At 36.5% G+C, this 23,659-nt stretch overlaps 1 protein-coding gene across 8 annotated transcripts in view; it reads left to right on the plus strand.

The window, feature by feature from the left end:
- The window catches only part of REV3L (REV3 like, DNA directed polymerase zeta catalytic subunit), a 174,187-nt gene that overhangs the window by 49,780 nt on the left and 100,748 nt on the right, over positions 1-23,659 (plus strand). For all 8 annotated transcript variants that reach the window (XM_032275012.1, XM_032275009.1, XM_032275011.1 and 5 more), the window contains 3 exons: positions 10,833-11,022; positions 15,777-15,851; positions 21,681-21,841. In XM_032275012.1, coding sequence (XP_032130903.1) covers positions 10,928-11,022; positions 15,777-15,851; positions 21,681-21,841 — 331 coding nt within the window. In that variant the 5' untranslated portion in view covers positions 10,833-10,927. The remainder of the gene's footprint in view (positions 1-10,832; positions 11,023-15,776; positions 15,852-21,680; positions 21,842-23,659) is intronic.

The following is a 23,659-nucleotide window of genomic DNA, read 5'->3' on the forward strand; positions in this document are numbered from 1 at the left end:
GTGCTCTTTATTTCTCTCTTGCCTTGTTGCTCTGGATAGCACTTCCAATATTATGTTGAATAAAAGTGGTGAAAGTGGGCATCCTGGTCTTGTTCCAGATCTTAGAGAAAAGGCTTTCGGTATTTCCCCATTGCATACAGTGTTAGCTGTGGTTTGTAATATATATTCTTTATTATTTTGAGGTATGTTCTAGATACAAGTCCCTTGTCAAATATATGATTAAAAAAATTATTTTTTTCATTCTGTAGGCTGTCTTTTCAACTTTCTTGTAGACAGGTAAAAGCTTAAGGTTTTTAATATTTAGCTACCATAAAATATGGTTAAATAATTTATTAGACTTGCATATAATGTTCATTACCCATAATATTTTATTTATTTGCATTTGAAAGAATATTTAGGTATTTATTTACAAATTTGAATAGACAGTAAACTTATCTTGATTAACTTTTAATATTGCTTTGAATTGTCTGAGATGAATTTTCATGTCTTAATCAGAATATTTTATTTTTAGACTTTGGTTTATTTAACTTTCAATTGAAGTACCACAAAAATTAATATGTGTGACCATTCTGGCTAAATTATTGGAAACTAAAATGTATTTGTTTTACAGCCAAAATTTTATTTTTCACTAAGGTTAATAACACTAGTTATTTTTATAACACTTAGTCTGCAAGGTACACATTTTCTTGGAGATTTGCACTTGAAACTACTGTTAGTTTTGTTTTTTAAGACTCAGCTTTTTAGAAATAGATATACCATGGTGTGTGCCTTTGAACAGTACCGTGGTGTGTGCCTTTTAACAGTACTTAGTTTCATATTCATTGAAAATCAAGGGAATTACCGATTTACTTTCTATAACGATAATTGCAGGCTGGATGCTGTGGCTCATGCCTGTAATCCCAGCACTTTGGGAGGCCAAGGTGGGCAGATCACCTGAGGTGGGGAGTTTAAGAACAACCTGGCCAACATGGAAAAACATTATCTCTACTAAAAATTCAAAATTTGCTGGGCATGGTGGCGCATACCTGTAATCCCAGCTACTAAGAAGGCAGAGGCAGGAGAATCCCTTGAAGCCTGGAGGTGGAGGTTGTGGTGAGCCAAGAATCGCCACTGCACTTCAGCCTTGGCAATAGGAGTGAAACTGTGGTCTCAAAAATTAATAATAATAATTGCAAATTAAATTGCAGTTGGCCCTTAATGCATTTATGCCTAGTGTTCCATTATTGGACCACTAAGCTTGTGACAGTTACTTATATCCTACTGCTCAAGGTCATCCCCAAAGTCTGATTTTTCACACACAAAAAATTGTAACCTCCAGCATAAATGGGTTAATTCATTCCCTTCTAGTTACAAAGGGGAGATGTGAGGACATTGTACATATCTTCATTATTTATAAGGAGAAAGAAAATAGTTTATAAGGAGAAAGTAAGATTTAAAGCCATCAAATTTTCTACCAGACTCAGTTGAAAGCCTTCTTAGAGGCCACCCAGTGTGAAAAAGACATCCTGTGCATTAGTTTTACAATAACAAATTCTCAGTTCTCTGATAACTGTGGGTGTTCTACAATTCAGTTCCAATTCTGACACTAACTACTTACGCATACCTTACAGGGTAAGGGCTCTGTCCAGTAGTACTGCTCACTTCAGACACCAGCCACAAATTGAGTCCCTAGGCTGCCTGTACTTCTGCCCTACCTAAGGCTATCCAGGAGCCCCCAGCCACCAGTCATCTCATTGGTATACAAAAAAACACTTAACACTTAAGAGAGTCCAAACGTTTTAGGAGCTATGTAACAGGAACAGGGGCAAAGACCAAATATATATTTCCTCTTTCATTATAATATCATACTCCCTCTTGTAAATTTTTCATTTTAGTTATTGAACTTTTCAACTCCAGAATTTCTATTTTTTTTGTTATAATCGCTATCTCTTCATTGATATTTCATTGATATTCTGTATTTGGTAAGATGTTGGTCTCGTACTCTCCTTTAATTCTCTTGAAATGATTTCCTTTAGATTTTGGAAATACTAATAATAGCTGGCTTAAAAGCTTTGTCCAGTAAATCCAACACCTCAGCTTCTTCCTGAAGAGTTTGTATTGTCTGCTTTTAAATATATATATATGTGTGTGTGTATATATCTCTGTATAGATATAGCCGTATTTTTCTGTTTGTGTCTTATAATTTTATTTTTGCTGAAAACCAGACATTTTAATGTGACATTATACATACCTTCATTGTTTATAAGGAGAAAGAAAAGTATGTAGCAATTCTGGAAGTCAGATTCCTCACTACCCCACAGTTTGTTTTTGTTGCTGCAGTTTATTTCTTTAGTGATTTCCATGGGCTAATTTTGTATAGTCTCTATTCTTTGAAGTCTGCTCAGCTAGCATAGTGGTCAGTTAATGATTGACCAGAGAGAGTTCTTTAAATGCCTGTTTTCTCAGCTTTTGCTGAGGGGCCCTGTGAGTATGTTGGGGCAGAGCCTCAAGGTCGACCAGAAGCAAAATATTAGACTTTTCTTAGCTCTTTCCTCGGCATGTGCATAGCCCCACACATGCTTATGGCCTTCTGCATTCCCTTGACTGTATCAAAGCTTTTCCAAGCCTGCTGTGGACATTTCATTCCTCAGTTTTCCCTTTTGAGTTTTTTGGTCAGCCTCTTGTTAGACCCAACTAGTAAAATTCCTCCAGGCAACTACAGTGTTAAATAACTGCTGTTGATTGTTTTCCACAGTGACTGCTGCATATAGAGCTGTTCACATAGAGTGAGCTCTTGGTCAAATCAAGTAAAGGCCAAGTGCTGGGAATGGAGCATTGTTCAGCAAGCTGCCAGACAGGTCAGATAGTGGCAGTTGGGGGCAGTGCTGGTAGGACTTCAGAGGAGCTCCAAATGGGTTCTGGCTCCTCCAGTGGCAACCTGGATGCTGGTTTTTACAGCTACTATGGGTGCAAGGCTTTGGTTTTCAAGACTATTTTGGAGCTTCAGAGGGAGAGATCAGATTAGAACAAGTTAAAATGCCACAAAGCTTGCTGTTCTTGTTAGTATTTATCTGGTGCTCTTGGATAAACACTCTTTGGATTGTTGCAAACCGTTAGTTAATTTCCAGAGTTCTGAAAAAGTTCATTTTGACAGTTTTTGCCAGTGTTCTTGTTGCTTTTATGGAACAACAGCTATTGAAAGGTCCTTACTCAGCAATTTTGTAAATGCCTCTTTTTAGTCCTATATACCTTTATCTGCCTCCTACCTCCAATATCTGAACCAGTTTCTCATTACTTGCCTGTCTCTTACATTTCTACTGGAACTTTGGAACACTGGTTCCACGGCTAATATGTTTATATTATAAAATTTTCACTATTACCTCCTTTTCTTGCCTGGTAGCCCACACAAGGCTGTCTCTTATATCTCACATAAATCAAAATACTCAATGTCTCTCTTAAATATGAGTATTCCTCAGGATTCTTGCCTAGGTCCCTTCTTTGTGTATCCATTCTCCCTGAGAAATCTTACTCAGTTGTTGCTCATACTGGCAAATCTAACTACTTCTCTAGCCCAGATCTCTTTCTTAAGCTTCATATCTATATATCCATTTCATTTAAATTTTCATTTGGAAATTCTATAGACATGTAACATTCTATAAATGCAAACCAGAAGTCAACCCGCTCCTCTTACAGTTTTCTTTGAATACATTATCATCCACCCAGTTGCCTAAGCCAAAAATTTAAGAGGCATCTTTGATTCCTTCTCCCTTATCCTACTCTCAAATTCCAGTTGCCATAGCCTCTTGATTCTGCTCCCTAAATCCTTGACCTTTTCTGCACCTCTACTGACACCTCGCCTGAATTCCTCCAGCAGCCTCCTAGACAGATTTTTCTTTCTGTAGTTCTGTTGCCAGCATCCCCACAATGTGTCCACAGGGAACTTTATAAAATGCGAATCTGTACAGGTCATGAGTACACGCATGTGCGCACACACACACACAAAAACCACAGACTCTCTCTCACACATGCTGTTTCTCTCTCTCATACTCTGTTTTTCTCTCCATTGCACTCCTTCTTTCATTCCACCTATTCCCAGATGCCATGTGCTGTCAGGTTTCTATACATACTGAAAATATTCTTTCTCATTTGCTTGGTTAAATCTGATTCATAGTTCAAATACCAGCTCAAATGTCACTTCCTCTGGTAAGCCTTCCTAGATTCTCACAAGTCTGAGTTAGATACTTCTAGATTTAGCCATAGGATTTTGTACTTATTGAGCACGTGTCATACCATATTATAATTGCTTATTTACTCATCATTTTCTACAAGTAGACTATAAAGTCCATGAAGTCAGTGGCTGTGTTATAAGCAGCTTGTGGTTTAGCACTGAATGTTGAGTCTCCACGAATTATTTGAGTAGAGAAAGTATGTTATGAATAAAGGAACCAACTATACCCAGCACTGGATATACAAAGATATATTAGACAAATGTATGAATAAAATAGACTTTTGAAACATCTGGTATTTCAGGGATATAGTTTCTTTTAGTGATGTGAGATTAATCATTTAAAGCCAATGATTTTAGATAAAGTTCTAATATACTTTACTTGAAGAGAGAAAATGGCATAAATAAATGTGAAACCCCAAAGTATTGTTTGCAAACAAAAGGAGAAAATGTAAGGAAACCCTTATATATTATGCTTTGTTTTGCCTTTTTGTTTTCCTTTGAGACAGAGTCTTGCTTTGTCGCCAGGTGCCAGGCTAGAGTATAGTGGCACGATCTTGGCTCACTGCAACTTCTGCCTCCCAGGTTCAAGCAATTCTCCTGCCTCAGCCTCCTGAGTAGCTGGGACTGCAGGCACGTGCCACCACGCCCATCTAATTTTTATATTTTTAGTAGAGTCGGGGTTACACCATGTTGGCCAGGATGGTCTCGATCTCTTGACCTCATGATTTGCCTACCTCGGCCTCCCAAAGTGCTGGGATTACAGGCGTGAGCCACCACACCCGGTCTGTTTTGCCTTTAAATTTCTGGGTCATTTAGAAGTAGGTAAATTCTTTCTTCCTGCCTTTCTGTTACACAAATTGTATATTTAAGGAAATATGTATAGATACATATTAAAAAGAATCACCCATCACCTGCTCTCATCTACTATGTTATAACTGATTTCATATATAAAGATATCATAAACATTTGGTTTTCCTTAGGATAAATTTTGAAAACCTAATTTCTGAAGTTAAGAGTATATCCTTACAACTTTGTTTTTTTTCCATGAGAATATTTAACATTTGCTTTCTGTGACTGAGTTTTGTTTAATTCATTTTGTGGTTTTGTAGAGATGGGAAAAGAAAGATGGAATAAAATTTAGAAAGACAGAAGTAAAGAAAGACTGGAAGGAAATAGGTTGAGTTAGTGATAGTGATATAAAACTTCAGATATTCCAGGAAGAAGAAAATATGAAAATTTTTATAAACATAAATTCTCTTGCTCACATACCAAGTTTTTCTGTTTTATAGCTCTGTTGAGGTTTGTTTAAAATCTTGTGTAGATTGAATTTGAGATTTGGGATATAAGATATGCAAATTACACTATAAGTATTATTCATTCTCCTAAGATACTCTTATGCTATCACTATTTTGATTTTGAAAAATGACATAAGAAAATGACATTAAAAAACAACAATAACAAAATCCTAAACTTTCCTATTCCAGATGATGATGGAGAAAGAAGTCTGATTAATTAGAGCAGAGATTGGCAAACTACTTTCCTTGGGCCAAATCCCTCTTGATGCCAACTTTTGTAAATGAAGTTTTATTGTAACACAATCATGCCAATTCACTTAAGTATTGCTTACAGCTGCTTCCAGGTTACAACAGCAGTTATGTAATTGTATCAGATACAGTATGGCCCATAAAGCCTAAAATATTTATTGCCAATTTACAGAAAAAGTTAACAGACCCCTGAATTAGGGGAATGGTACATTTAGGGTGGGGTGTGGTGGCTCACGCCTGTAATCTGACCACTTTGGGAGGCCGAGGCAGGTGGATCATGAGGCTAGGAGTTCAAGACCAGCCTGACCAATATGGTAAAACCCTGTCTCTACTAAAAATACAAAAATTAGCTGGGCGTGGTGGCAAGAGCCTGTAGTCCCAGCTACTTGGGAGGCTGAGGCAGGAGTATTGCTTGAGCCTGGGAGGTGGAGGTGGCAGTGAGTGGAGACTGAGCCACTGCCCTCCAGCCTGGGTATCACAGCGAGACTCTATCTCAAAAAAAAAAAAAAAAAAAAAAAAAAAAGAAGTGATACATTTAGTCTTTGTGTTTATTGAAACTGGATCTACAAAAATACAAATAATTTTGCTACAAATAGGGTAACAAAATTTTAGATGGGCAATTTAGAGACCAAAACAAGACACTTAAATTGCAGAATAAAATGTTGAAAAATGACATAAGAAATGTTGGGATACAGAAGACTTAATGTTTAGGATAATTCTGGGCTCTGTGAAAGATGAAAATTCAGAACACCCACATACTTGCTGCTGAAGAGGCATCTGCCTTTTGTTGTGCAAGAAATACTTACACACAATGGAAAGTAGCCAACTCTACAGAGTTTTGCCATCCTGTCAAGTTTCAGTGGCACTTTCCTGAAATAACTGTTGCAATTTTTAAATTAGGGAACGTCAATCACATTGGAAAATTCAAACTCTTAAATTTTTGAAAACTGTGTACATGGGCTTATTCTCCCAAAGACGATCTTATTTTCTCTTGGGCTTATTATCTAACTTCAGTTTGCTATGATAATAAGAGGGGACTTTCAGGGGAGGGGAAGGAGAGTTGTTGCTTAAAGGGTATGAAGCTTCGGTTAGATGTGATGAATAGGTCCTGGAGATTAGTTGTACTGCATAGTGATGACTATAGTTAATATATGCATTATATACTTGAAAATTGCTAAGAGATTAGATCTTAAATGTTCTTACCACAAATTAATAAGTACGTGAGGTGATGGATATGTTAGCTTGATTTAATCATTTTACGATGTATACATATCAAAGTGTCATGTTGTATACCATATATATGTACAATTTTTATTTATCAATTATACCTTAATAGAGTTGAGGGAGTAGGCATGTTTTCTTCCTTAAATCTATATGTTACCTAGAAATAGCTGATATCCTAATCCTTTAAGAATCCAAAATCATTGGCCGGGCGCGGTGGCTCAAGCCTGTAATCCCAGCACTTTGGGAGGCTGAGGCGGGTGGATCACGAGGTCAAGAGATCGAGACCATCCTGGTCAACATGGTGAAACCCCGTCTCTACTAAAAATACAAAAAATTAGCTGGGCATGGTGGCACGTGCCTGTAATCCCAGCTACTCAGGAGGCTGAGGCAGGAGAATTGCCTGAACCCAGGAGACGGAGGCTGCGGTGAGCCGAGATCGCGCCATTGCACTCCAGCCTGGGTAACAAGAGCGAGACTCCGTCTAAAAAAAAAAAAAAAGAATCCAAAATCATTTAGTAGAAGGTTTCGAAATACCATAACTTTCACTAACTTTATAAAAAACATTCTTGAAAGAATCTTGTATGTGGAACTTCTAAAAGTATAGTGGAAAAGTGCCTCGACTGAAGTCACAAGTTCTTAACTAGACCCCTAACGAGATGTTGAAAAAAGCTGGGTCTCTAGTACCAGCTACCTACCTCTGGACTTCTTTTCAGGGAGAAGCCACTGATTTTAATGCTAAATCCACTGATTTGGGGTCATTTTCTCACAGATTAACCTAATCCTAACTATGGAGTTGTAGTAGACTAGTTTATCTCTAAGGACTTTGCAGCTCTGTAGCTCCACACATTTGTGTGAGGTAGAGCTAGTGGAGGGACATAAATAGAAGTGGTCGGTATCTTGTCAAGATAAAGCCATGCTATTACAGAACTACAAATTTTATGGTAATAGAAGACATACTATTTCCAAAAAGAAATTGACTCTCATATTCATTTTTACACATTTCTCTTTCCTTAACTTCTGAGTTTCTTATTTTATCCTGTTTCTTTCATTTTATCTTATATTATTCTTCTATATTAGAGCTGTTAGTGCTGTGCCAAGAATTCCTTGTGTTGTGGTGGTTCTTCAAGAGATTGTTCTTGAGGAAGAGTAATGAGTAAGGCTCTGAGCCATCTTTAGCTGCAGGAGCACTGGAGAGAGACGTGTGTGTCTTGATAGAGTGACTACAAATTTGGATGGAACTTCAGGTCATTCAGGGTAGGAAAGTGCAATATGCTGGGGACACTTCTCAACCCCACACACCCATGTCCACCTGCAACCCTGATGGTTATTACATTGATTGTATCAGAGTCCCTCTTTTTTCATGGATTTGTTTCTTCAGATTTTCAAAGGCTTTCACATCATTCCTTTCTCCTTAAGCAGTTATTCTGTTTTGCTGTGGGTTCTTTAATTCATTTAATAAATATTCGTTAAGCACATGCCATGTGTTTTTTATTGAGTTCTGGGTCATAATGTTCATTTGAACGCAGTATCACCTCCCTGAGAGTTTGCCATCAAATGAGAACGTCAGATAAGGAAACATGCAATTATGATACAAAATAAAAACTGAGAAATTAAGGAAGCCAACATTGACTTTTTAAAAACATTGAACCAGCATGGTTAAATGGAAAGAGTATTTGTTTTATGTTTTATTGATCCTGAATCTATTGCTTAATAGTTATGTGACTTTGGGAACGTTAACCTCCATCAGTAATTCAATGTTATCCTAAGTTTTAGAAATATATAGGTAGAGCACTTACCCTAATGCCTGCTGAGTAAGTCATTTCTTCCTTTTTCCTAAATTATACATCCCAAAATTGTTGTAATTCTGAAGCCTATAAATAGATAATTTCTCTGGCCCCTGCATCACAAGAGATAGGAAAAGTGGATATAAAATTATTTTTAAGATACTTTGTTAAACACTCTGCCCATAAAGAAACTATTAGTACAGTCCAATTTTGTAATTGTTTCTTGTAAAATTTACCCAAAATTCCATTAAGAGATACTGACTATAAAGCTAATATCTTAAGAACTTACAGTATTGCTTGTAAAATATGGCATTGCACTAGTAATTCTGTAATCACTGGTCTTGAATTTGTCAAGAGGAAATACTTTACTGTCTTCCCACCTCCCTCAACCTGTAGTTTAGCATACCAGTTACTCAGAGTCAAAGTGTGATTTTTGTCCAGAAGGGTAATGGTTATAACATTTATTCATGAGATATTTAAAATGCATTTAAGTAAGTCATCAGTAAACTGATTATATCTATTTTCTTAAGACTCATCAATACAGTTTGAATGTTCTCTATTTGAAGAATTGAAAAATTATAGAATTTAGGGGCCAATACCATGTCATGTTTAGAAATGAAATGAAATAGCCAAACTAGAAACTGAAATTGGTATAATAACAACACAATGTGTAGTTTTTCAAAAGCTTGACAGTTGGTGGTTCAGAATATTACAGTTTGGAGGATCAAATCTTGTTTCATTATATGACTGATCTTTCAGATTTTGCTATGCTTTATGTAATAACTTCCAGATTTATTTTTCTGTCATAAGTGTACCTTAAAAATAAGAGAAGCTAATATTATTATTTATAAGAAGTGTAAACATTAAGATATCAACACAGTGTAGAATTACTTTCTATATATTTTATATAAATCATTCTAAATCATAAATGGGAAATAGTGATCAAATTAGTTACGTTCCTATCAAAAGAAAAGGCCCAGTGAAGCAGAGTGAGGAGGGATAAAGGGTGGGGAAGAAGCCTGAGGCTTGTGTTGGCAGGAGCAGCACAGTGAGAGTGGGTGACAGCATGAGAAAAATGGATGTGTTCTTCCATCACTGCTGTTCTCTCTGTTTGGATTAGACAAATGGCATATACCCAAGGGAAACTAGGGACAATGCTCTGAGGACAGTAACCCCTTCCACACAGCCCTGCCAGATTCCTGAGAGCAGTGTTGCATCTGCTTCTTGTTGCTATTGTTGTTACTTAACCTTGTCATGGTTACATTACTGTTTCTGTGGCATTTCTTTTGTGAGTTCTCACTCATATTACTTTCTTTAAGTAAAATGGCTGTACTGGATTGTCTGTTGGCAAGTCAGCACCATTCTGCACCTTGACTGATACTATACTGGTTTTCTGAGAAGTGTGCATGTTGGCTTCCCCCCACTCCCCCACTCATTTTGTCTCCCCTTGTTCCATACCACCAAATATAAAATTTAGATACCCTGAAATCCATTATAGATAATTGATCTGTAGAGATTTTGTTTTGATTTGATTTTGTCTTTTTTTTTCTTTTAATGGCAAAATTTTGTTTTTACCCTCCTTCCCACCACAATAGAAAAATTCCACACACTGAAACTGCTTTTACATTCCCCTTTCTCGCAGAGCTGCCTCTGTTTTAGGGAAGGCTCTTGTTTGAAAACATTAATGCCAAGATAGGCATTCATTGATTTGTTTAGTAAACTTTTTGTGAATTTTTGTAATCTGCATAACACTGTGCTAAGTGGTATTTATAGATGATTTAGTGAAATACACACAACTAGTTGGATTGTGAGGGTTAAATAGTCAAAAATACTTTCATCAGAACTACTATTTAGATCATACTATTATATAATGCTTGTGTTTACTGAATATTTCCAAACGTTCTGTTGTAAAATTTAGTTAATAAAGGTTACTTTTAGCTATGGATTGATTTTTTTCAACTCTTTCCTTAGATAAGCTATGTTGCCATTTGAACATTTGAATGAGTTTCATTCTGAGTTTTGTATTGTTAAACTGTGTCTGGAAACTAAACTTTATAATGTGTTACATTTTAGGTCAGAAGACATGTCTTCATCTACATGGCATCTTTCCTTACCTCTATGTGCCATACGATGGTTATGGACAGCATCCAGAAAGCTATCTTTCTCAGATGGCATTCAGTATCGACAGAGCACTTAATGTGGCTTTAGGCAATCCATCTTCCACTGCTCAGCATGTGTTCAAAGTGTCATTAGTATCAGGAATGTAAGTATATAATAATATATTTTGTAATTTCTGTTTATATTTCTGTCGCTATTCTATTTAGAAGAAAACATATTCAGCTGATAGACTCTGTAATTCTTTTGCTTCTAGTCTAATGGAACTGTAGTGAATTTGTTGCTGTAACTTTTTAACATGAATTTTTATGGCAGTGAAAGGTAGACGATTTTTGTTTTTTTTCTTTTCTGTTTCTCTGCTTCCTAGAACTTTAGAAATTAATGTAATTTATTCAGCAAATATTTATTAAATACCTTTTATATGCTAAGCACTCTTCTAGGGACTTGAGATATATTGCTGAACAAAACAAAGATCTTTGCGCATGTGGAAGGTACATTCTACTATGGGAAACAGATACTAATATAACATTAATTTATTTGCTATATATTTAGTCCTGTGGAAGGAAAGAAGATATACAAGCAGGATAAGAAGGATCAGTAGTGTGGGGTAGGAAAGACTGGTGACAATTTTAGAGTAATTGGGGAATGTGTCATTGACAAAGTAATGACAACTGAGCAGAGATCTGAAGGAGGTAAGGGAGTAGGAACAGCATGGAGACCAGGTGACTGGAATGGAAGAGTAAAGAAGAGTTGCATGAAATGAGGTGAGAAAGATATGAGAGGATAGAGATTGTGAGGACCAATGATTCTTAAAGTGTGGTTTCCATATTTTGGTTTCCTAGTATCACCTAGTATCATTAGCTTTACCTGGTTTGACAACTATGAGAATATACCTCTTATATTTCCAAATACACAAAGAGTGAGTGAATGGCCCCAGCTACTACATACTCAATTCCAATCTGTCACTCCACATGAGCTGCTTTCCATAGGCTACTCTTAATGCTCTGATTGAGCATAGCAAAGATAATAAAGCAAGTCTATAAGACATCCCTTTGTTCACTTGAGATGAGACTGGCATCCAGGCCTGGTGGATATGCCAGCTTCTTCTGGCTCCCTTCTCATTTTCTTTCACAGGTAGTCCTCATAATACATTTCCTACACATTTGGCATTTACTTCATGGAGGACTCAGACTAATACACCTGGGAACTTGGTAGAACTATGTTCTTGGGGCCCAGCAATTTGTATTTTAATAAGCCTTTCTGATGATTCTTATGCATGCTTAAGTTTGGTAATCACTCAGTAGGCTAATGTAAGGACTTTGACTTTTACTCTAAGTTATTACATGATTTTGAATAGCCAAGAGCTGTCTTAAACTTGAAAGGATTACTTTAGCAACTGTATTAATAATAAATTGTAAGGGGACAAGAATAGGAGGAGGAAGAGAATTAGGACATTAATCTGGGTAAGAAAATTTGGTGGCTTGATATTAAGGTAGAAAAGACCAAGGAATTAAAATTAAAACAAAAAAGAAAATAGGGTGGCTTGAACTAGGGTAGTAGCAGGGAAGTAGTGTGAAGTCATCAGCTTCTGGATCTATTCTGAAGGTTGAATTAGTAAGATTTGCTGTTTGATTGAGTAGGATTGTGAGAGAGGAATCAAGGTTGACTGCAAAATTTTAAGTGTGTTCTGCTAGTAAGATGGACGGTGCAGGTGGAACCAAATGACAGGAAAGATCTGGAGCTCATACTGGAACATTTGAGTTCTTTTATGTCTATGTGAAATCCAAGTTGAGACCTTAAATCTGTCTGCTTTCTTCCACCTTCGTCTAGGCTTTCCTCTGGCCCATCATAGTATCATTTGATTGAATTTCCTTCTATTTTTATCTTATTTCTGAGCAGCAGAAGTACTCTTCTTATACTGTAAACTTAATTAAAAATTCTTGAGTGGCTTCATATTATTAGAATAAAATTTAAACTTCCAGCCATAACCTATGTGACCTCACCCCTGCCTACCTCCGAAACTTTGCTTTCTGTATTCCATCCAGAAACAGTCATCTTCTCTCAGTTCCTCTGCTGTGCCAACTTGTTTCTCACCTAAGTTCTTTGTATATGCAATTTTCTTTCCTTGAGTGTTCTACCCTTCCCCAGTCTTTCAAATCATTGACCTCTCCAGGGAAGTTTTCTTTGACTATTACACTTAAAATAAGGTATTTTAAGTAGGATATTATTATTATTCTGTATCTCAGCCCATTCTTTGTTTTCTTTAGCACTTACTATAGCTTGCAGGTGTTTTAATTTTTATTTATTATTTTTGAGACAGAGTTTCACTCTTCTTGCCCAGGCTGTTATTTACTTAATTTTTATGTGTTTCTTCCACTAGCATGTAAACTCCATGAGAAAAAGGACCATGTTTATCTCATTCATCATTATATTCCTAGTACCTTGTATGGTGTAGGACACTTTACTAGAGATGGCTCTATTTGATTGGATAAATGAATGAGATGAAAGTTTATACTCTTTCAATAACTGTAGCAGTTATGTTAGGGATAATTACATACTTTATCTTTTAGTTTTGTTTAATTTTGATAGTGTCTAATAACTAACATATATATATATATCTCCACATTTCAAAGTTGAGTATTTTTGAATATAATAAATCTTCCTGTATTTTTGGTGGGTATTTGTTGAAAGCATTGCCACATTTTTTAGAGTAGTTGAGTTACAAATCTGATTACATGGGACAGAAGATGAGCTGTTCACTCTAATTTTTCATTGCAGTTTTCTTTTTTCTTCTAATATTTTTGGTCTTTTTCTTCCCTAGATACCCTTTTTACTTCCCCTTCTACCTTTTCTAATTCTCCTTCAATTTTTCCTACTTCTTTAAGTTAGATATGGTTGTATTTAGCTACCAAATTAACATTTATAAGAGGTTTAACTGTATTCTTTTTAGGCTGTCACTATCCTGAGGCTGAGTTAAGAGATAGGACGATGACCTTAGGCTAATTTCTGGGATTCTTTCTAACTCATGATTTTAGAGACTCTTCTATAAAGAGATTCTCAATCCATCAAAATTAATTAGTTGAGATTTTTCACTATTGACATTCATTTTTTCTTTGTAGTGATATATTTTAAAAACTAATTAAGAGGTATAATTTTTTAAACATGAAAAACATCTGCTTTCAAACTCCTCCATTCTACCTCTTTTCGCCCAAAGAGTCTCCCTGATGAGGAATTCTTTTGGCAAAATCATTCATCTGGCTGAAGAGAACCCATATTTCCAGAAGACTACCTTTCTATATATGAAAGCTATCATAGCAGGAAAGGGCTGTAATTAAGGTTGAATGCGCCAGTGAGAGAGAATGAGATCATTTATGTATTGTGTCTTTCTTTAACCCATTCTTCATGGCAACAAAATAGGGTGAACAGCAACAAACTGGACAGGAAGTGTTATAAAAGAGTTAAGAAAAAAGTCAAGGATGAGAGGGAGGGATGGTCAGGTGAGACTTTTCTGAAAAGGTAAATTAAGCAGAGTTCTCAATGAAGATTAAACAAGCCATGCAAAAGTCCAGAGCAGAGCTTTCCACTTGAGGGATTAAGTTAGAAGGTCTGAAATGTTTAGAGTGGCTGGAGGAGAAGAAAGAATGGTATGACTTGAGATCGAAGTGGGAGGCAAGGATGAGATGAGGAACCTTTTAGACCTTGGTAAATAGTTGGATTTTTTTTTTTTTTAACAGAAATCACTTTATAGCAATAATACATGTGGCTTAAAACAAGTAAAAAAATTGTTTGCATATACCCAAAATAATAACTCTGCTGCCAAATGAGTCCTTTATTTGATATCCACTATACTATTAGACATGACAGAGAGGTGATGTCCTAATGAGAGTAAATTTTGTTATCTGCCTGTCCTAAGAGAACAATGTTTTTACATGAAGAGTGATTGGGTTTATCCACCTAAAGATTTAACCATGTATTCACAGACCACTTTTAAGCCAATACAAAGCCTTTTATTTCATTCACAAATTCATACCTGCTTATGTATTGTTTCTAATTACATCATCTTTGAAAATAGTGTTCTGTATATCAGAGGTTGCAGTGTAGTTTCAGATCCTCCTGAGATTATATGAGAGTTCAGCTTATTTCGTCTTGCACCAAGGATTTCTCTCCCTTTTATATAGTCTTTTGTTTCCCCCTTTCCTCATTCCAGCTGATACCCTGAGAAAAAACTCAGCCATAACATGATTAGGTTCCTTAAGTAAGGCCATGGTCTTTTTCAGTCTCTTAAGTTCCTGTCTACACAGTTTTTTCCACAGACTGCACTTGATACAGTTGTGTGTTACAGGTGTAGTCATATCAGCTACTGAAACATATACTGTGTGTACATGTAATAGGTAAATTGCCTCTGCCTATTAAACTTATAAAATTAATAATAAACAGCTGAATAAGGAAAGTAAAGGACTTTGTTGATGAAGAACTTCAGGTTTTAACAGAAAAAAAATGGGAGCCAGAAGAAGGTGCCTGAAAGGTCTGTTTCTCTCATATGTGGTCAGAGTAAAGAAAAAAAAAGCCACTTAAAGAGTCTTGATGTTTGTGACTAAGGTGTGGATGGTTTGTTCTTCCTTTTTGTTCATAGTTTTTTCAAAGTGATAATTATTAATTCCTATCATCAGTAATGCAAAGAAAGTGATTTTTAACACTTTTAAAAAGCTTCAGCATTTCATATGTTAACCTGTGCTAGGTTTAACTGAGAGGTTTGGGGTTTTTAAAATTGTTTCTTTGTGGGGGTGATAATATTAAATGTAAGACTGAATTTGGCCAGCTGAATCTAATTAGGGCAATAAGTTGCATATTTCATCTCTGAATGATGAAAATAATTTGAAATGCCTTTTTCTTATATTTCAGGCCTTTTTATGGTTATCATGAGAAGGAAAGACACTTTATGAAGATCTATCTTTACAATCCTGCAATGGTGAAAAGGTACAAAGATAAATGAAACCAAAATATGAATAACTATCATTTAAGTATTTTAATAATAAAAAGAAAAATCTAGAAAGAAGGCCTCTATAGTTTGTAATCTTATTAAAGACAGAGACTGTAAAATACACATGTATGTATACATAGAGAGACCAGTGGCTTAGACTCTATGAAGGATATTTTAGAGGTGGAGGCTCCTAACTGCTTCCCTATTATAGATTTAGAGAGTTTGTGGAAGTAGGTAAGGAGAGATTATGACTGCCTTGTATGATGTTAGTGCTCCTCTGGCCAGACCTAAGAGAAACTTGCTCTTTAGCTTCAAAGCAAGGAGAAATGTGTAGGAGTGAGTACAAGAGAGAGGGCTTCGGAGAGCTCAGAAATCTGTTGACTCCTAGATGTTGGTGAAATTTTATATTCCAGGTTTTTTGTTGGTTTTGGTTTGGGTTGTTTTTTCTTCCCTCAGTCTCCCTACCTCTAGTTTATTCTCTCAATCATCCTTGAGCCCAGGTTATTGAGGACAGGGAAGAACACATATATGGAAGATTTTAATCATCCTTTCAGATTCAAGACAAGGATTTTCACTATATATAGTGGCAAGCTAGGGTAAAAGTGGCCTTGGAGGTGTGCTGAGTATTTTTTTTTTTTTTTTTTTCAGGAGATCCTCTCTGCTAATAGCTACTGGGTTTCAAAAACGAACTTTTTCATAAAACACAAATTAGGTGTTTTCCCATAGTGTATTAAAGTACTGCAAGGGGCACAACTGCCCAGGACATGAGGTTTACTCTGGATTCAACCATTTGAGTACTTCACTGAATCACAGCTCTAATCCTAGTGGTTATTCCCTTCTCACTGAACACTAGTTTTCCTGCATCCTGCCCTTGATCTTACCCAAAGTAACTTCTGTTATGTAGGGTGCCAGAACCATTTTCCAGAATAGGCTCTTATAGACAGTGATATTTCTTATATCAGCTCTCCTCTACTCATACTTTCTCATACTCATGGAGTACAAAAGAGCAATTTCTGTGGACTTCTATTCCCTCACCCATATACAGAGTGGTAAGAGAGTAAACCTCAGTCATTTTTCCCTTTCTCATCCACAAGTTGTACTGGAGTGGGAGCCATGATTAAAAGAGCCATAAGTGTTATATAAATAACTTATAAACTACTTAAAGTATAAATATAATCAATTTTTTCCTTGCAACTATAGCAAACACTAAACTCTTCTCAAAAAGTTTGCCTTAAATTATATACTCAGCTTATGATGCCAGTCTGAAATCTCTGATTTATTATTTTTTTGAGACAGTCTTGCTCTGTCACCCAGGCTGGAGTGGTGCAGTCATAGTTCATTGCAGCCCCAAACTCCTGGGCTCCAGTGATCTTCCCACATTAGTCTCCCATAGTGTTGGGATTACAGGCCTGAGCCACCATATCAGACCTGTTTATGCATTTTTAATAAATGCTTGTAAAGTGCCTGTATTATTTGATGCTCTGGAAGTTGCTGGGCAAACATGGTGGCAAAGTGTGCGTGGTTCTTGCCCTCAGGGAACTTACAACAAGCTGGGGAGATAAAGAATAAACAAGTATCTCAAATATATAAGCAAAAATTGTGGTACTCTTTGGTCTGCCAAATCAAAACGTCAATTCTTAATTCATCCATTTACTTGTTTTCTCTCTGCTAAGCCTTAGTTTCTGATTACTGCAGAATTAAAAAAAAAAAAATCACACACTGGTGCCACTGTAAATTCATGGTTGTCAGCTTCACACAGACCCTTCCCTGCCTGCAATACTCCTACTTATTTTCTGGTTAATTATCTCTACTATTCTCCATCCTCTCCTCAGGCCTTACCTTCTTAGAGAAAATAGAACTCATCATTCTAGAGAGGTGGTTTTCAAAGTGTGAAGTGGGGATTTCTGAAACCCTTTCAGAGGATTTGTATGGTCAGAATTATCTTTATTATACTAAAGTGCTAACATTTTTGTTATACTAAGATTATACTGATTTTCCTTTTACACTGTGTTCATTGATAGTGCGTTAATCCGGCCCCTTGTCTGAAATCAGAGTAAGGATATCAACTACTAATCATTGTGTTTTCCACCACTAAGCACTCGCCTTAAAAAAAAAAATCAGCTTGATATAAGAATATTATTAGGACATGGTAAAAATTATTAATTTTATTGAATTTTGACCCTTGGTTATATATCTTTATAATATTTATGTGACAAAATGGAAGTAACACGAAAAGCTATTATTATTCCATTTTCAACTACATGTCTGTACTCGGCTAGATTTTTCTTCATATGCATCAACCAAAGCAATATATTGCAACAGATTGAGCAGAAGCCAATGTAATAATCCAGCTATCTTCTGTTAAAACAAGGATTTGTAAACATGTAAAAGTTTTTCTTTTCTAAGTTGTTTTTGTTTTGAAAAATATAGTTTCAAACAATGTTATTTATGTTAACATACATACAAGTTTATTGTTATTTTAAAATTCATAGGGCAGCTGTGGTGGCTGACACCTGTAATTCCAGCACTTTGGGAGGATGAGGCGGGCAGATCATGTGAGGTCAGGAGTTTGAGACCAGCCTGGCCAACGTGATGAAACCCCATCCCTACCAAAAAATACAAAAATGAGCTGGGCTTGGTGGCATGCACATATCGTCTTACCAACTTGGGAGGCTGAGGTAGGAGAATCATTTGAACCTGGGAGGCGGAGGTTGCAGTGAACCGAGATCGCCCCACTTTACTGCACTCCAGCCTGGGTGACAGTGAAACGCTGTCTCAAAAATAAAATTAGTAAATAAGTTTCTTAAGCATTTCTGTTTTAATTTCTAATATGGTAAATACCAGTAGATATAAACCAAATAAACAAAAGCTCTTTAGTGTTCTTGGTAACGTTTTTTTTTTTTGAAACACAGTCTGACTCTGTTGCCCAGGCTGGAGTACAGTGGCACCGTGTCGGCTCACTACAACCTCCATCTCCTGGGTTCAAGCAATTCTCCTGCCTCACCCTCCCGGGTAGTTGGGATTACAGGCACCCACCACCACGCCTGGCTAATTTTTTAATATTTTTAGTAGAGACAGGGTTTCACCATATTGGCCAGGCTGGTCTTGAACTCCTGACCTCAGGTGATCTACCTGCCACGGCCTACCAAAGTGCTGGGATTACAGGCATGAAACACCACGCCCAGCCCCTCAGTAATGTTTTAAGAATGAAAGGGGTTCTGGGACCAAAAAGTTTGAGAACCACTGGAATAAAGCTTTTTAAGGCCCTCTGTCAAAGGCCCTTAAACTACATTTACATCCATTCTCTGCTTGCCGCCTATTCCGTGAAAGAGATTTTTCCTCTTCACCGCTAAGGCTCAGGATCCATCTTCTTTGGTGTTGTCAAGGATCTCTTTCATATATCAGCTATTTTCATCTTTCTTTCCCACTCCATTTAAATATTAATAAGACTGCTAATTTTACGCACACATTCACACCTTTCTCTTACAGCCATTCTCCTTGAAAGATTTATCTATACTTAGTGTATCCAACTTCTTACCTCCGTTCATTGTTTGTTTGTTTGAAACAGAATCTTGCCCTGTTGCACAGGCTGAAGTGCAGTGGCAGGATCTCAGTTCACTGTAATCTCTGCCTCCCAGGTTCACTCAATTCTCCTGCCTCAGCCTCCTGAGTAGCTAGGATTACAGGCACCACCACCACATCTGACTAATTTATTGTATTTTTAGTAGAGACAGGGTTTTTGCATATTGATCAGGCTGGTCTTGAACTCCTGATCTCAAGTGATTCGCCCACCTCGGCCTCCCAAAGTACTGGGATTAAAGGCATAAGCCACTAGGCTTTTTCCATTCACTCTTTAATTTACTCCAATATGGCTTCTACTCCAACCGTTTTACTGAAATTGCTTTCACCAGTGGCCTTTGTGTCTCTAAATCCAATTTTATGTCCTTACTTTTTGAACTCATGGTGCTGCTTGTGATGCCTTAAAACAATCCTAAATATTAGCTTCTGTAATACATACTACCTCTAGAAATTCATGTTTCTGCCATTTTGTTGGTTTCTCTTTTAACATCTATGGTTGTTTCTTAGAGTTCTGCTGTAGACTTTAATCTTTTCTCTGTGTATTTTCTCTTCCCTCTACAGTTTTATCTACTCCCATGGGTTGATTTGGTTTCGGTTTTTGTTTATCTTTATGCATTTGACTTCCAAATGTATATAAATAGCCTAATTTCCCTCCAGAGCTTCTAAACAATATATCAACCCACCTGCTGGATAGATGGAATAGCCCAGTGGTTAAGAGTGAGGGCTCACAAGACAGAGAAAATTTGATTTGAATTTTACCCCCTTTGTTTTTTAAGAAACAGGATCTTGCTCTTTTGCCCAGGATGGAGTGCAGTGGCACCATCATACTTTATCGTAACCTGGAAGTCCTGGGCTCAAGTGGTCCTCCTACCTCAGAGCTCTTCTACTTTTTATTTGTATGATTTTTAATTATTTCTAAGATAATTTCTTTGTTTGTAAAATGGAGATGATCGTACCATAGACTTGTAATAAAGTACTTTAGCACAGTATCCAATGTATAGTGCTCAGAAATAGGTTAGTTACCTCTGCTATATTAATAAAATTATTCTTATTTTCTTTACAATCCATTTCCAATATTATTATTTGATACCCACTATACTTATGCCCTTGTGTCTAAATTGAGTTTATCCTTACTCCCCTTCCAAAAAAATCCCAAACAAACCAGTTTTTCCTACAGTTCTTCCCCCTTTCAAATAATTGCAACACCACTAACCAGCTGCTTAAGCAGGAAATTAGGCATCATCCTTTTCTGTCTCACCCTTCACATTTAGTCAGTCATCAAGGCTTGATCATTTCACCCCTTATATGTCTCCTCAATCAGTACATTTCTATAATCCTTGTTGTAGCCACCATCCTTAGTTTTTCCACAACAGCCTATTTAATTCCTTACCTGTAGTCTTGTGTATTCTGTAGCTAGTCTGGCCATGTCACTTTTCTGCTGTTCACTTCTCAGGCTAATTTCACTACCGCTTCAAATGTCTTAACAGGCTCTTCATGCTCTTACTTCTCATTAGTTCTCTAGCCCCACCTCTGACACTAGGTCACAGTCTTACTCAGTGGTTTCAGTTCCTAAATAAGCCATGGTTTCTCATGACCCTTTACATATGCAGTTTTATTTATGTGAATACCCCTTCCTCTCTTCAGAGAAAAAAGTACCTATAGTTCATTATTAAGCCTCTTGCTTAGAGACTTCCTCTAAGGTTTTGCAGAAACCATCTCTGCATCTCTGTCTGATAAGTATCTTTTCTAGATGTGTAATATATTTCCCCAGATAGTACTTATTATGCTGTATATAATTGTCTGTTGTTTGTATTTGTCATCATGAAGGAAAAAAAACACTCAGGAAAGAAAAATATCAACGTGGTAATATCTCTGAATGGTGAGATTATAAAGTAATGGTTTCTTTTCTTTTTTTGAATATTTAATCTTTTCAAAATTATTTATTTTTAAAAGAAAAATCTTACTTTAAAAACCTTTTGGTATTTTAATTTTTAAATATAGTTATTATCAAATTGGTTTAAGACAAAATATTCTTCATCCCTGCAGTTTTTTGTTATTCAGAATATGTTGCTTACTTTAAAACTTGGTTGAAACTTTTAATTTCTAACAAAATACCAATTTCCAGTAAAATTGAGATGAAAATTTTGTATGCTAAAAAGGGCTTTGTTCTGTATTTCTATAATCATTGTTTCATTTAACATTTTAGGGAACATAATTTTATGATACAACTTTTTTTTCTAATTTAGGATATGTGAACTTTTGCAAAGTGGAGCCATAATGAATAAGTTTTACCAGCCTCATGAAGCGCATATTCCCTACCTCCTACAGCTCTTCATTGACTACAATCTTTATGGCATGAATTTAATAAATCTGGCTGCTGTCAAGTTCCGAAAAGCAAGAAGAAAAAGTAAGGTTAATTTTCATTCAAATTAAAGTTTTGAAACAAATGTTGTATAGTCAATGATTTATAAAATAATATATATTTAGAAAATAAGTGTTGAGTCACTAAAAAAGGAAAAGAAATATATGCAAAGTGGGATTAGAGATTGTCACAAAATGTATCTCAGCTTTATTGAGTTATAATTCATATCCACTTAAAGAGGATGATTTGATGGTTTTTAGTATACAGACTATTTAAAAGGTATTGTGGGTTTAGTTCCAGACCACTGCAAAAGTGAACTCTTTACATTGCTTAGCAATTGATATGTATTGTGAGTCTTTTTTAACCTCAGACCTTATGTTACTTTTTGTATTTTAGGAATAGTATATGAGAATAGCATATGATATACAATTCCAGAAATCTCTGGAGTTGTTAGAGCTTTGTTACTTTAGTTCAGCACTTCACTGAAGATGTGAATAGCTGCACATTAATGGAGGTGTTGGTCTCTCAGCATTCCAGATGGATTCCCAAGTCCCTTGAGCCATCACCTCCACCAATGAACAACGTTGTTCATTTTATCTCAGTGGGCTGTACAAACATTATTATTTTTCTTTGTGTGACATGAACTGAAAAATGTTGCAAGCAAAGCTTTAGCTCACTTTAAATCTGGGTGAATTTTGTTTTGCTTTAAAGTTCTGTATTTATAGAGCCTTTGATATTATGAACAAAACAGAATAACACAGTTATTTGAATAAGTGATTTCCTCTCAAAACAAATTTATTTCTCATTTTACATTTGTAACTTTCCGAGGTAAAAGTAGGATACTGCCAGATTTTTTACTGTTAAAATGGAAAGTTACAGACGAAAGAGAAGGCTAGAATGATCCATGTGATAATAGATTAGAGTTGGAGAGATGCAGGCATACTTCAGAGATACTGCAGGTTTGGTTCCAGACCACTGACATAAAGCAATATTGCAATAAAGTGACTCATGAATTGTTTTGTTTCCCAGTGCACATAAAAGTTATATTTATGGCTGTGTGCGGTGGCTCACGCCTGTAAATCCCAACACTTTGGGAGGCTGAGGCAGATGGATCACGAGGTCAAGAGATTGAGACTGTGCTGGCCAATGTGGTGAAACCCCATCTCTACTAAAAATACAAAAAATTAGCTGGGCATGGTGTCACACACCCTGTAGTCCCAGCTATTCGGGAGGCTAAGGCAGGCGAATTGCCTGAACCTGGGAGGAGGTGGTTGCAGTGAGCCGATCTCGCACCATTGCACTCCAGTCTGGGCGACAGGGCAAGACCCTGTCTCAAATTTAAAAAAGTTGGCCTGGTGCAGTGGCTCACACCTGTAATCCCAGCACTTTGGGAGGCCAAGGCAGGAGGATCATGAGGTCAAGAGATCGAAACCATCCTGGCCAACATAGTGAAACCCCATCTCTACTAAAATATAAAAATTAGCTGGGCGTGGTTGTGCACGCCTACAGTCCCAGCTACTGGGGAGGCTGAGGCAGATGAACTGCTTGAAGCTGGGAGGTGGAGGTTGCAGTGAGCTGAGATGGCACCACTGTACTCCAGCCTGGTGACAGAGGGAGACTGTCTCCAAAAAAAAAAAAAAAAGTTATATTTACATTGTAGTCTATTAAGTGTGCAACAGCATTATGTCTTTAAAAAAATATACCTACCTTAATTTAAAAATATTTTATTGCTGAAAAATACTAATCATCTGAGCCTTCAGCAAGTTATAATCTTTTGCTGGTAGAGGGGCTTGCCTCAATGTTGATGGCTTCTGACTAATCAGAACAGTGGTGGCAAATTCCTTCCTTCCTTCCTTCCCTCCC

Source organism: Sapajus apella, unplaced genomic scaffold, assembly GCF_009761245.1.
Source record: "Sapajus apella isolate SASKATOON/1434 unplaced genomic scaffold, GSC_monkey_1.0 scaffold6, whole genome shotgun sequence".
NCBI lineage: Eukaryota > Metazoa > Chordata > Mammalia > Primates > Cebidae > Sapajus > Sapajus apella.